Source organism: Pollachius pollachius, assembly GCF_949987615.1.
Source record: "Pollachius pollachius genome assembly, chromosome: 2".
In the NCBI taxonomy this organism is placed as follows: domain Eukaryota; kingdom Metazoa; phylum Chordata; class Actinopteri; order Gadiformes; family Gadidae; genus Pollachius; species Pollachius pollachius.
In genome coordinates this window covers 14,807,064-14,822,017 of record NC_136935.1, presented here as the reverse complement: position 1 = coordinate 14,822,017, position 14,954 = coordinate 14,807,064, and the positions used below count along the sequence as shown (strand labels likewise).

At 45.6% G+C, this 14,954-nt stretch overlaps 2 protein-coding genes across 2 annotated transcripts in view; both read right to left on the bottom strand.

Annotated features, from left to right (window-relative positions):
• ttc7a (tetratricopeptide repeat domain 7A) overlaps positions 1-14,954 on the bottom strand; it is a 197,803-nt gene that overhangs the window by 35,346 nt on the left and 147,503 nt on the right. The window lies entirely within an intron of this gene.
• The window catches only part of thada (THADA armadillo repeat containing), a 67,810-nt gene that overhangs the window by 28,422 nt on the left and 24,434 nt on the right, over positions 1-14,954 (bottom strand). The window contains exons 27-29 of the mRNA XM_079730264.1: positions 12,833-12,922; positions 9,360-9,491; positions 3,623-3,791 (exon numbers count right to left, since the gene is read on the bottom strand). Of these exons, the coding sequence (XP_079586390.1) occupies positions 3,623-3,791; positions 9,360-9,491; positions 12,833-12,922 (391 nt within the window). The remainder of the gene's footprint in view (positions 1-3,622; positions 3,792-9,359; positions 9,492-12,832; positions 12,923-14,954) is intronic.

Here is a 14,954-nt window from a genome sequence, read left to right as displayed (position 1 = left end):
ATCTGAAAGTCCAACTCCAGTATCTGATTCGAGGTGATGTCAGGTCCTGGCCGGGCCAGCTGGGTTGCCAGGCCAACGCATTCCTGGGTTGGTTCGACTCTAGAGAGCAGTTGTGAAAGCGCCCGGCCCGACCACTGAACACATCCAGTGGGTGTTGCATCAGCAGCACCAAGGAAAAGAAGCGCATTGTTCCAACCTTGTGTGAAAAGAGTCCAGCTCCCACATGGGGGTAAGAGGGAAAGGTGAAATGAAAGCACAAAGAAGCCAACCCAGCTCCTAAGAGAGAGAATGGCTTAGGCCATGTTGTGGAAATAGACCAGGGCTTCCACCCAACCGACCAAACGGCCCCGCACGGATCACCCAGGGGTCGCAGGTTCCTCGCGTGAAGATGGGGCAGGCGTCGCGTCCAGTTAGTGTCGGCCCACCCGCTGGGCTCGTTAGGGCCTGGTTCGGGCGGTTGTGTCAACAGAGGGTCCTTTGAGGGGAGGACAGGGCCCGGGCTCCGTGGGGCCAGGGTCGGGGCAGGTATGCTATCACACAGGAAGATCTGCCGATCAAAGGCTGCCGACGCACGGTAACTACTGCTACTGCCCTGCTCCACAGGTGCAGAGCAACGCAGCGATGGTGCACGCCCATGTGACGCACGCACACGCAAAAACACAAGACACACACACAGATCGTGGCGTGCTGTTGGGTGGATGCACCATAGCATTATAGCTTGACGGAGCGCTGGAAATTCATACTCTCCGGCGTGTCTGTGGTGGAGTACTGCTTCAGATTTATTACGCGACTTCCTTATAGTTATTGACACATAATTACAGCCACACCACGAGGACCACACTAAGGATCTAATCAAAAAGCTAATAATAGAAGCAACGGAAAAAAAACAAGGATGGGTCATACGCACGTGGATGCCAAGTGCCAACTCATGCGCAAACACACACACATAGACTCACACAGACACACAAGGCAGAGCATACATTAGCCACTTAAGTCCTGCCCATCGGCGGAACACACTGTCCAAATCATCACAGGATAAACAGATGTAGACACACCCTTACATCCAGCCAACTCAAATAAAAGGACGCTGTCTTACTCACATCTTAGCAAAGTTCACACACAGGCAGGTCTTCTGTCATGAGCAATAACTGATTTTACCCTGATTACATCCAGTTACAGACCTCCATATTATATTATATGTATGAATTATATGTATTTATAAACATGTATGATCGTGTACCAGTTCTTATAACTACTAATACTACTTTAACGCAGATTTTGTTCTCAGCCTCACATGCAAGGCACTGTAGTTAAAAGCATCAGCTAAATTACCAAATGCAAACACAACTTTCTATATCAAAATCACAACAAGCCGCACAATGGCAGCGTTATTGACCGGTTTCTTAAGTTGACAGAGCGACTCCAAACGTTGTCAGGATGGATTTGTACAGTCATGCCCCCCGACCACGGTGTCCGTCCGGCTGAGCTGGGGGCTCCTGCAGGCCCTCACCCCTCCCAGCCAAACTCCCCCCCCACCCCACGGTCTCCACAGCACCTCGCGGTGGACAGCCAACACCGTACCAACTGTGAGTGCCTGCTAGTGTTACGGCGTAACTCAGGCCTCATTAACAGCCTGCTGATGGACGAGTATGTGGGATTTGAGATGGTTAGCGGCATTCGGCCTAACAAAGGAAACACTGACACTAGAATCGGGAGACAAAAGGTTGAGGCCAGCCAAAGAGATAAATCCTTCCACCAACATCCGCAACAAAACAATTGATTCGTATCAATATTTTATAAGCAATAATAGGTAGGGCCTGATATAACACCAATGCACATGAGGTTATTTACTACAAATCCCTCAATAGACTGCTGACTGTGACTGGAACTGATCCAATGCAAATTCAAAGAAAGACCCCATTCATGACCAACCACATTTATACTGTATGACTGAATTTCTGTGTCTCCTTTACATGTAAAAGCGTATCATCATCCTGGCAAATTGGTTTCAGATTTCAGAAAAGGTAGAGTTACAGTTGTATGGTTCACAACGTGTTGTTAAACGTGGTGCACCAGAGCTAAATAAAATAAGTAAGAGCATCAGAGCTAATATAACAAAGCAGGCTGAACCCTTCTCTCTCCACAGCCAATGCATGACATGCTTAATACATTCCTGAGCGGGGCTTTCAGGTATGTCAAGTATTTCAAAAGGGTCTTTGACCAAACTGGTACCAGATAGGTTGCAATGCATTGACCTCATGTGAGTAAATCCTTTTGGTGTCTAGGTTTAAGACTGGAGAATTTCTGCATCAAGGTGAATTGTGGAAGACACTAAAATGACAGTGGAAAAAGGAAGCTGCCACTGCAACACAGCTCTCCAACAAATGTCTACAGTGTGTCTGTGTGATACTAGATTAATGGAAATGTGTGCTCTTGAACGGAAAGAAAACAAGGAAATGAAAGGGTTGAGAAAGGATTGCAGAAGCAAATCCTTGCTAGATCCCAAACATGTGTGTGGGAACACACTTTCTTCTACCTCATCCATCATGCCACATGAGAACACTTCACTCTTTTAGCTGCCACGGGGAAATACATCTTCAGTCTCCAAACAGGAGAGAGAAAGAGATTGGGGGGAGAGCAAGAGAGACTATGGGAAGAATAAATGTGAAAAAAAGTTGGATATTTGTTATAATAAAAGAGGAAAACGGAGAAGAAAACAGAAACTGAAATAGGGTGTAGAATATAATGCAATAAAGAAAGGAAGGAAAAGGGAGACAGAAGAGGGGACGTGGGGTGAGACGGGGCAGGAGGTGAGGTATAGGAGAGGGGAAGAAGGGGGAGGTTCCATCCAAGGTGGCCACCAGACGAGGGAAGCAAACGAAAGACATGAAACAGTCATACATCCCTTGGGCCAATCCCCCTGCAAAACCACCCTGGTTTCGAATAATAACAAAACCCCCAACTGAATGCCATACTCCAATGATGGCAGCAAGCAGCACACCCCACCTACCCCTGAGCCATGGAAGAAGGGCCCCAGCTCCACGACCGTACCACCCTCCAGTTCCCCCCTGTGACTTGACCCAGGGACTGTTTAGTTGCATTGCCAGCACACCGCGTCGGAGCTAAACAGTATTTAATTTGCCTGTCGGTCACACCAGCAGAGCCGCCCTGCTCCGACAGACTGCGGTTGTCCAGACTGTTGTGGTTATGTGTCTTTATATATGATTGAAAGTGTGTCACTATGTGTGTGGGGGGGTGTGTGCGTGCGCATGTGGAGTTATGTGGAATTATGTCTCCTTTCAATGTCAGTTTATTCTTTGCACACTTCAATAAGCTATGGTTACAGAAGCAACAAATAAAAACAAGACTTGGTTTAAAAAAACAACACTTGTGAGAAGGCTCAGCCCCAGTTTCCTTTGAGAAAAAACAGAAGCCACAGGTATCATTATCTTCACTCATGCACACATTTATTTTAATAATAAATAATAATTTAGAATAACCAGTAACGGTGTAGTCTCAGAATTTCAAGGTTTTTTAGCTTATCTAGAAGTATTCTGGTGGAAATGTTAACGTCAATGAATGAATGAGAAGTGGTGCGCGTGTGAGGGGCTGGGGCACGGACCTGCAGCAGCGTGCCGTGGATGTGGTTCTGCTGGCTTTTGGTTCTCGGTTCCGAAGGGAGATCCTGAAGGAGGGTGTGGACGGTGGCAGGGATCTGGGTCACGAGCACGAACGGTACCAGGGCACGAGCTGCCATCTCCCGGGTCCAGTACACCGCAGAACGGCCACACCTGGGGTGAGCCAAGAAACGCTGGTGTAAACATGTAGGCCAATAACACCAAGCCCTTTGTGTGTTAATGCAGAATCAATTTGCTTAGTTATTATTTATCATTTTTTCTTCTGCCAGGCAGGCACATACAGAGAATGATGGACAAACACACACAAGGCCATTCGGTATGCGCTGGAGATTGCATACGATGGGTCACTCGTAGAGCAAGCTAAAATTAGTCTTGTTTACAAGCTGATAGTCTTTCCTTCTTAAGTGTCATACAGTGTCGAAGCCACCAAGATACAAGGACGGGCCGAGACTCTGAAAAATTAGTGAATGGGAGGCTGGGTGGTTGAAAGAGAGAGGCAAATAAAAGCTGAGAGTGAGAGCGAGAGAGAGAGCTAGCACTTGTAAGATCATAACCAAATTGTCAGACGCTTTTTCCTGGCAGATGCAGCTTCAAAAAAAAAATTGTAATAACCGAAGCAACAGGAGGCTGGGATAGGGCCAGAAGGACAAGGACTTGGCTGGGTCTCCATTCAAGTTAAGAGAGCAGACCCCAGAACAGCAAGAAGGAACTCCAACAGCACGCATGCTGTGGGTTTCCTCTGCTTGGAGCCTTGGCTGCAAGGAGTTCAACCACTCACACAATGAGCAAAATTTAATTTATTTTGATAAAAGAATCCCAAGAAAGGGAAAAACTGAGTGAATCGTGCGTGCCTTAACAATGGTAATCAAGGACGCTCCAGAAGGAGAAAGAGAGCAAGGAGATCATTTTCAACCATGAAGAATGTTTATTTACAAGGAGAGCCAGAGAGAGGGGGAACGGTTTGGATCGACAAGTCAACTGTCAACAAATGCTTCTCCATCTGCTGGGAGCAGGCCGCCCCACACCACACTCAAAAAAGACACGACAGACAGACAAATGCCTTGCATCAAACAGTCGGTTGACCGTCCATATGCACTAGCATGTGCTCAGGCGAAGTATACCAGATCTCCCCCCACACACACATACACACGTCTGCTCTTCACCCCCCCCCCCCCCACCATTTGGGACCCACATGTTAACTATCAGGGCTAATTTGTCCCATTAAAACTCTTTTGCGGAGGAAATGACAGTTTGGAAGGGTGTAATTTTAGAAACAGTGCTGTCCCCCAGGGTCAGGTGGCAGACTGTTGACTGGTAGTGCGGGGGGGCTTCATATGGGCCTCATTTGGAGGACTACCCCCCCTACCCTGGGCTTGTTAAGCAAAAACGACGTTGAGTGTTGGCAAAACACACCCAGCAGAGAGCCACATAAGAGCAACATAAGAGTAACGTTGTTCTAACACAGTTGACAGGAAAAGGCAGTGTACAAAAAAACAATTATTTTGAAAAAGAATGAACCGTTACTCCCAATAAAAGCATATTATTCAGAAAGAAGGACAAGGGAAAAGTACTGCCTCAAATTCAAAATGATGAGCATAGCATCCACAAACCCAATGAGAGCTCTCTCCTAGAAAATGAGACAAAATATATGTTGCAGTAAGTAAGTTACTTACTGTAACTTACATACAGTCACTTAATCACTGCCACAGGACACACACAGAGAGAAAGAGATGGACTGAGAAAGAGGGAGAGTCAAAAAGCAAGCCTCAACCAGATTTACAGATGTAGCGGGGGTGGACAAAAGGATGCGCCCCTTCCAAACATGACGAACATGTCTAGTCACCCTCCTCCTCCCTTCCTCTGCTTTCACCAACATCATCATCATCATCCTCCGTGCCGGTGTGACGCAGATGCACGCTTGGCCCCGTCGAAGAACTTTACGAATCAAACACAGGTGTGTGCGTGTGTGGCTGATGATATTGTCATGCAATCTCCAGACTGATGGCGTGGAGATCGTCTCCATGTACAGCAGAGCAGTGTGTCAGCCTGAATTCCATGGCTCCCTCCCCTCACTCTGCTGCCTTTATCAATGAATCATCACCATCATATATCTGGACACACTATCTCTTTACCACACACAAGTAGAAGAAGAAGTAGAAGCAAGCAAAGTAGGGAAGAGGAAAAATAGAGGATGGAAAAGGGTGAAAATTAGAGAATGGCGCCGCAGGAAAAGGATGAAAGTGGTCAAGATGATGGATGGAAGATAAGACACCTGGGCAGGCACTACAATATAGAAGAGGCCCATATGCTAACATGTGGAATCCATTTTGCAGGGGGGCGGGGGGGTTGCATTAGTGGCACATTCCTCCATTCACAGGAAGCAGCTGGCTCACTTGGGGCCAGAGTCTGCAGATATTGCGAGACGGGAATAATGAATCAATAGATCAGACTAATATATTGGAATTCTGAGTTAGGGTGTCTCTAAATGGGATGTATTTCTACATCAAGATAAAACCTAGTGTATTAGATAACTCCCATTGATTCTTGTCATCCCTTGACTTTCCTACAACACCAATACTTTTGATGGCTCTAGTGCACACAAACTGTTACAATTGAAACACTATTCACCAATATTGGCATAAAGCGCACACATGCACACTAACATCAACTGGTAATAAAATACAGATGATGTTTATCGCTTATTACAATGCAACAATGGCCACACAGAGGAAAGCTTAACTTTTGGCTACACAAAATGCAAGAAGAAAAAAAGCGCACAGAGTTTAGACCACAGCAGCGATGATGGATAACATCTCGTAAAAAATAAAGGGTACTTTTAATTGAACCATATGGTGGTCTGTCTATCCAGCCTGGGAACCTTCGTCTTCCTGGAGGGGCAGGAGCAGGAGGAGGGCGATAGTGGAGAGGTGAAGCAGCAGCCACGGGTGTCCGCATGGCTCATGTTAGGCAAGAAGGCTGACAGATTTGTTTAAAAGGTCAAAGAGATGGAAAGGCACATGCGCACCTTAGGTTGAACACCAGGCATAAGATGCTGCTTCACACACCCAGAATGTAGACACAGAGCGAAGCGCAGATGTGCGCTCTCATAGACACACGATTTTGCACGTGGATAGGAATCCTATTTCCCTTCTTTACCAGAAATACATCCTACACACATACTGACACGGAAAATCTCTCTCTCTCTCTATCTCTCTCTCTCTCTCTCTCTCTCATAACCATCAGAAGACAATAACCATGCATGAGGGCAGTCTCAACAACATGCCGTTTTGTCCGTTTGTGCTGAGGCCTTGGAATCTGTGTGAATGGGATTTGATGGCTTCGTAGGTGTGGGATGGGAGAGGAGGGGGGGGAGAGGTGGGATGCAGGACAGCGTAGCAAGAGAATAATAGTAGCGAGTGGCAGTGCCGGAACGCCTCTCAAAACAAAAGATATTGGGGAGGGAGTCGAGGGTGAGGTGGTCTGACCTTCTTGACAAAACAAAGCGAGAAACAGACACAGTACTGACATGCCCTGGTACACACGCTTTGTGGTACAATGCTTTGGTTAACTTCCTTGAAAATATAGAAGCAACACATTGCCCAAAGTTATTATAGTTACTAAAACAAATATGTAATGAAGAACATGTTAAGGATTAAATATTTGGGAAATAGTCATTTGGGAAAAATGAACGAAAAATGAAGTAACTGCAGAAATATTTTCTTAAAAAGCTTTTACAATGTGCAACAATAAAAGTATTGCAGTTGTATAGAAGCGGTTAGCCACTAGTGGGTGCAATTACGGCGGTAATTATATATACACAACATGTCAACCATACTATATGATATTACTAACAAATGGATGTACCCCAGACACTCCACTCATAGTAGTGTGCTCCAGACAGTTTTCAATAGCCAGGGAACAGAATGCTTCATTCCTAGGGGCAAGTGGGGGGAGGTACAGGAAGCACTGCTGAACGCTCTACTCGGCTCCGAACTCAAGTCATGCTCTCTTCAAGACGAAGGGACACAAACAGCGAGAGGGTACACTAACGCCACGTAGTGTGGGAGGACGTGTGGGTGGATATGTAGGGCTCCGTCCAGGCAGTGGTTGATGTTTATGGCCGTGTTCGAGAGATGGTTAAGCTTCTCGGACACTTTTAGTATAATGTCATTATGTGCGGAGCATTTTGTGTGCAAAGATTTCATTATAACGCTCATCTGAGGTATAAGCGTAATAAAAAAGTAGCACAAAGTTGGCATTGGTAGTAACCATGTGGATAACCCGTCCCCCCTCTTTCTTAGAACTGTCAAGACAGTCCTCGAATTCAAGCTGAAACAAAGGGTTCACTTAGACTTGTTTTTATTTGATTTTTGTACTTTTTGGGTACTTATTCTTGATACTATTTTTAGACATACTACTATGCTATATACGTTTAATACTCAAACACACACACTACTGTATCCTTTGTGCATTAATATCCATTATCATGATAATACTTTTTGTGTGGCCATAGTGTGCCTAATCTTGTGTGGGCAGGGCACTATGAGTGGTAGATACACAACCTCCAGGGTCAGTGCCTGCCTCCTGCAGGTGCCTTTCGGGGAACACGTTGCAATAATATTTGTGTGTTGTTATCATCCCAGCAATTTAAGAAATGTGTGTGCATGTGTGTATGTGGGGAGGGGGGGGACACAGATTCCAGCCCTGGTTTCCTCTAGCAGTTAATGACAGTTGGCCCTGAGAAGACGGCTGTGAACTAACTGACACATAGGACAACGAGGTGAAACAGCAATAACAAGACGGAAATGTCCGGATCATCAGGGTTCACACAAACACACACACACACACAGACACACACACACACACACAGCACCTTAGACAGGAATACACTAATGCACACAGGCAGTGCTTAGGCTAAAGGTGTTTTGTCTTGGCCAGGGTGAAGCAGCTCTATTCTTAGATTGCAGTCCGAGGTCAGGGAATCCATTTGTTTGGCAACACATTCAGACGGCTGGACGAAACTGATCTGAAGAGTTCCTGAAAGCACAGATTTGGTGCATTCTGGGTTTTGTATATCCAAGTCTGGCCTTAATGTGACTAGACAAACTAATGATGTGTTTGATGAGCGGTGGGAACAGCCAATAATGTGGGGAGAGGACACGATTGGATGTCAAGGCCTTGGTGGCCTTGAGCAGCCTGTTTCCTGGGCCGAGGAAGGGGTAGGAAGTATTTGGGGCCTCTCTAAATGTTGGGGCTGGAGGGAGGCAGGCACGCCAGGGTTTCGTCCTCTGTGTGGGTGTGCTCGTCTGAGCTGTGCGCATAGTGGCGGTCCGTGAGATAATATATCACTTCTATAGATATTGCCATACAATGTCTTTAGCATATGGCATTATAGGTATGGGAAGGTTCTATGAGAGATGTTATCCCATCACCCGAAACCCAGTCCAACGTAATGAAAAACTATATGTGAGGATATACAGTACATTCGTTATATATCTTTGAATGGACTGTGTTCAAACACATGTTCATGTTTCGGACGTGCCGATAGCATGTACCCTTAAACGGCATTCAGAAGGTGAGACGTGAAGGATTAGATCAAACGTGCATAAACCATGAGATTAAGATCCAAACCTCAAGCACAAGAACACCATGTCCGATCCATGTAACACTCAACATATGACTGTATAGATATATGAAAGTATGTGGATGTAAGGCAGCCACCTGATGATGAAGGGCATGAAGGGGGCCAGTGCCATGGGGGAGGAGGAGCCGTCCATGGGAGAGGGGTACAGCCTACCCAGCACCAGCAGCAGCAGGAACAGACTGGGGTGCAGCTTCACCACACCGCTGTCACTGGATACACACACAAAGAAAATAAAAATATATATATTATACATCATTGTAAATATATATACAAATGAGAACATTTTATTTTGTTATCCATGGATTTTTAAAGATCCTTGGATTAATCATCATCCTTTGAAGATAATAAAGTGTAATGAACTTGACAGAGTACACAACCCCACTGATTTCCTTTGCAGCGCAAAATGAAATGAATACAACCTTCAAAACTCAAATTTTGTAATTTGAGTGTGTTATTCACTCACTTGGCTTTGAATTGGCTTTGTGTTGCTTGGCTTGACAATAAGGGTCAAGCCAAGTAAAAGAACCAAACATCTGTCCAGTCTTTATAAACATATAAGCTTGTCATCGTGGTTTCAACACCTACATGTTGCTATTGTAGTTCCATGCATCCTGGCGGGCTTTTATGGCAACTTCAAATGTGAGATAAATGCAATAGGAGTCTTATGCAAACAGTCCCATCAGAATCACTTTATTAGTGCAGTCTACAAATAACACAAGTCTGTGGTTTACACTTCGCCAGACAAAGAGACACTGCCCTGAAATATAACAAACCCGATAAGGGAAAGTAATTTGTGTGTGTGCGCGCATGAGCCACATGCATAAACTCTCATCTGTTCCCACAATAAAATTACAGGCTTGAATCCTGACAGCGTGACACTGAATTTATATCCCTCTAAAACTGCCCACGCGCTGGTCCAGTCATCCCGGGACTGCGGAATGTTTTGAGTTTTCTTTTTTAAATCGCCGTTCCTCTCCATGTCCCCTGACACCTGACTCACAGCACAAACTCGCACTGTCTCTGCCAGCGGTTTCATTTTGACACATGCGCCAGTGGGTGAATGGAAGGAAATGGATTTGAGCTAATCTGCCGCCGGAGAGAGAGGTTGTGTGTGTGTGTCAGTGTGTGCGTCCTACGGGAGCGTGACATGCTTCAGGGCGCGGCTGTAGTCATGGGGCCGGGTATGAACAGAGAAAAAAGGGAAGAGCCCCTGCTATAAACAACTAGTGCCATTAGTATCCCGATTGACACACACACACACACACACACACACACACACACACACACACACACACACACACACACACACACACACACACACACACACACACACACACACACACACACACACACACACACACACACGCGTGATGGGCCCGATGTGGTAATGCAATAGTGGTCCGATTAGCCTGTCAAAGATGTTTTGTCTCCCCGTTGTGTTGTACACAGCACGGGGTAGGATGCCAGCAGCATCATGCCAGGGGAGGGCAGAGGGAGATAGTGTGCACTTTTGGGTGAGTATGCATGTCTATGCGTGTGTGATCTACAGCAAATGAGAACAACAGCAGCAATTACATAATATAGGAATCCATAAACTCAGAAAAAAAGATAATAATAATGGAATATAAAAGGAGGATTACCAACCCTCTCACTTGGTGCAGTAGATGTACAGGGTCGACTAACCTCTTTAGGCACATCTTGCTTGTCACAAAGAGGTTGGGGGATGGATAGGGATTAAAAGAAGACCTCAAAATTCCAAACCAAACCCCAAAAAGAAATGGTTGCGAATACATAATACAGTGGGAGAAGTAGTATTTACTTCTCTCTTCATGACATTGCATAACAAGGTGAGCTGAGTCATGGTGACCTTTGACCTGGAGAGCCGCATCAACAAGAAGACGTAAAGGCGCAGTCAACTACTGCTCCCTAAGAGCACAGATGAAGCCTCCAGCTCTGGAAGCGGTGGTTCTGTTGTGCCTGTGTATACTGTAGGGCAGCAGCACCTGCAGCCCAGTGCTGATGCTAGTGCCGTGGGAATGAGGGCCCATGGTAGCCCTGTACAACTGCAGAGCGGTCAGTGACACTGTAGATGAGCATTAGATACGCAGATGGAGTAATGCGCAAATAATCAAACCACTCAATTAAGACAAGGGCAACCGGATGGTAAACCTCCTGATAATCTGTAATAGGATGGACCCGATTTCAACCCGGCCCTAGGTCATAACCACATCCCAACAACCCACATCGGACACCAACGTCCGGCATTATTTGACAACTAAAATACGTAAGCAAACACGTCGTTTAACTCATGTCTACTCGGTCTTAAGTGTTTTTCTAAAACGGCATGTCTAGAAGCTTGACGGTTCAAGGCAACACTGCAGTTATGTGTTATTCCGGGTCCTTGGTTCCGTGGGAAAAGCAGGCTTATGTTCTAAACAAGGGGTTTGAGAGAATAAGGGGGGTGGATGAACTCTATTAATTGGATGGCCATTAAGATAAGAGGGGCTCCAGGGAGCAGTTACACAGACTCCACACATGGTGTTTTTTGGACAAGGGGTCGCAGTTCAAGGTGCACATGAGGACAGCGAACCGCTGCAACGAGCCACTAGGCTAAACGAGACCAAAGGAAAACAAATGTTTCAATTCTGGATGTTTGTTTTTGGAAACACTTGACATAATTGCTATGGTAACAGTGAGGTTATGCCAATGTTACACTCAAGAACAAAACGTCTTAAAACTATGAAGATATAAATGCGGGATGCCCTTACTGGCATTCAAGATGGTTGAGGAAGAAAAACACTGCATTCATGGTTTGATTTTTTCATACTCTGTTGTTCACTAGGTACACATTTTTGTACAACATGATTGTGCAAATAAGGTCAGAGGTTGCTGTGTCTTACCCTAACAATGGCATTCATACATTAAAAAAGCTGATCTGAAATGTAGTCGTTTTAATGACAAATTATTTAAAAAATGACTCTGCCTTAAGCCTTGTTTACAAGACGTTGCGACCGCACGATATCACTATTAAAAGATGTTCCCCAAAAATCTAAACAGAACTAGCTTGAGGTTGTTTTCATTGCACAAGGCAGTGGCAGGACACTTCATTAATGAAGTGTGTTGCTCGCTATCGTTGTCACATTTGGGAATGCCTACGCAGTGGAGCGGCTTAAAGACAAACGTTGCATTGTCTCCTCACCATCTGCAACCGATCAGGTTTATTTGCTAAAAGAGGACTCAATCAAAGAATACGTTTCACGCCTTTGGGAAAAATACATTTCACATCTGAACAGTCCCTAGGAGGCCGGTGTGATGAAATCCAAGTGACTTCTTAAAGGCCAAACAAAGACATCATGTCTACGAGTCTTTGCTAATAGCATCCATTACCTCACTGACTCATCAGTAAAATTCCAAACACAAATTGTAATCTTGAAAATCAATCCTGTAGGTCACGTCTGAAGTGCAATAACAATCACGGGAAATGGAATACAGGAAAAGGGTCAAAAGTGTGCGTGTGTGTACGTGTGCTTGTGCGTGAGTGAGAGTTCACCTGTCAACTGTGACTGCAGCCTCCTGGAGCTGGCTGAGCAGAAAGGGATAGAGGGCAGGAAACCTGGTGAAGAACTCTCGGCCGGTCATCCTGAGACAAGCAGGGAGGGATAGAGTGGGTCGATGTACTTATATCATTTGGATTTGAGGAAAAAGCATTTATGATTGAAACATTTAAATAAATTGCTCCGAGATCAATAAAGTTATCTGTTTCTGTTTTATACAAACTCTGAAAAGTTCCCATTCAAGACAATAGGATGCTTAATCAATACATATTGAACACATGTGTGCATATGGTTGCATGTGTGAGATTGTTTGCACATGCCAGGCACAGAAGGGTGTGCTCATGAACTTGTGCGAATGCTTGAGGATTTACGCATGGCTTTCTTGTGCAATTAAATAAATCATAACATTGACGTCCCTCCCATGAGTACCAGGGCATGACCCTCCTCGGCCCAGGGGCCAATACAGTGTTATATTTAACCTCTCATTCTAAATCTAGACTGGGCTGGGGTAGTGGGACACACTAGACAAACCCATGACCAGAAGACTGCTGACATTTTACAACCCTGCCCGCACGCATGCCCATATTTACTATTTCTAAAAGGCATCGTTTACTCTTGTAATACAAAACTGAATTTCTGTACCCAGATGACTATTAATGTTAACAAAAAACTAAAAGATATGAACATGTACGTGAAGCCCTCCCGTCAGCAGTTTGTGGCGCCTCCGTCAGCAGCAACGACTTTGAGGGCGAACAGACGTCAGCCAACTTAGTGAGCAGTGTTGGAAGGGTTTCTGACATGGACGTCCCACTTCACATCCTGACACAGCACGGGTGAAAGTCAGGACTGAAGACTATGCAAATCCAAAAACACAAAGCCTCCAGAAGAATAATTTGGTGGAAATGCTTGAATTATTTGGGTTGTTGTCTTGTTCGAAGACTCATCAGCCCAGCTTTCGCTCCTTGACTGATGGTCGGCTGTTCTGTTCAGGAATCTCCTGGAGTCCCTCAGAACTCAATGTGCCTTTAAAATTTGATCAGGTCCCAGAAGGGGAGGCCTCAGATCACTTGACTGTTGGGATAAGGTTCTATTTGGGATGGGTAATGTTGAGTTTTCTTTGGACTCATCTGGACAGAGAAATTTGGCATTACTCGACTTCATTACGTTGCAATTCCAGGCCGAGTGAAACGCTCTGCTTCAATGTGTGTCTCCACACATGGATGCATGGGGGTAGGGGCAAAGGCCCCTAATCCTCCTGGGACTATATTTTAACAAGTGTCTTCTTATTTTAACTGGGCCGACTTGCTATAGGGCTCCTTGAAGAGGATAAGTCAGAGGTCGTGTGGGAGCAGATTAGAACCTGCAGTTGAGCAAAGGGTCAGCGAGAACAGAGTGGAGGTGGTTGTGAAGAAACCCGGTCCCATCAGAAACCTGCTCCAACACTAAAGAGCTTTACCCCATTAGCCACTCTCCTAACCAAATATTAGAAACATAACAGCAATGTCCAATGGCTGTCTTGCTAAAGGGCACCTTAAGGGGAGTCAGTGGGCGACGTGCCGGGACTGCAGGAGGAAGGGGTGGCTCCAAGCCAGAGGCTTTGCTGGGAAGGCAGAGCTGCAGTCCGCCGCTTGTTTTGAGATGTCCTTATTGCAACAGCCTCCACTGCATCGCAGGGCCGGGGACAGGAGAGCCCAGGAGCCAGGCATTAATAGATAAATGATGCACAAGCAAGCAGTATCCGGGGCTCTGGTAACTCCATGAATAACACACTTGTGGTCTCGAAGCGGAAACACCCACAGGACTCCCACTCGCACAAATCCAGTTGTAAATATTAATAATAAGCAGGTTTGCTGGTGTGTCCATGTTGTATTTGTGAGTGCAGGTGTATGTGTCAGCATGCACTATAGTTGCAGTTCATCCTTGGAGCAATAACGCCCCCACGCACACACACGGAGACACATATACACACACGCTGACCAAACAGCTGCATATTGGAGTGGACAAGCCAAGTCATATTGAATTTACTGCCGCAAGAGCACACATCCAAATGATCCCAGTAATAATACAGACCCAGCGGATCAAGCACACCATGGAAACACCTCAAAAACACAGACACAT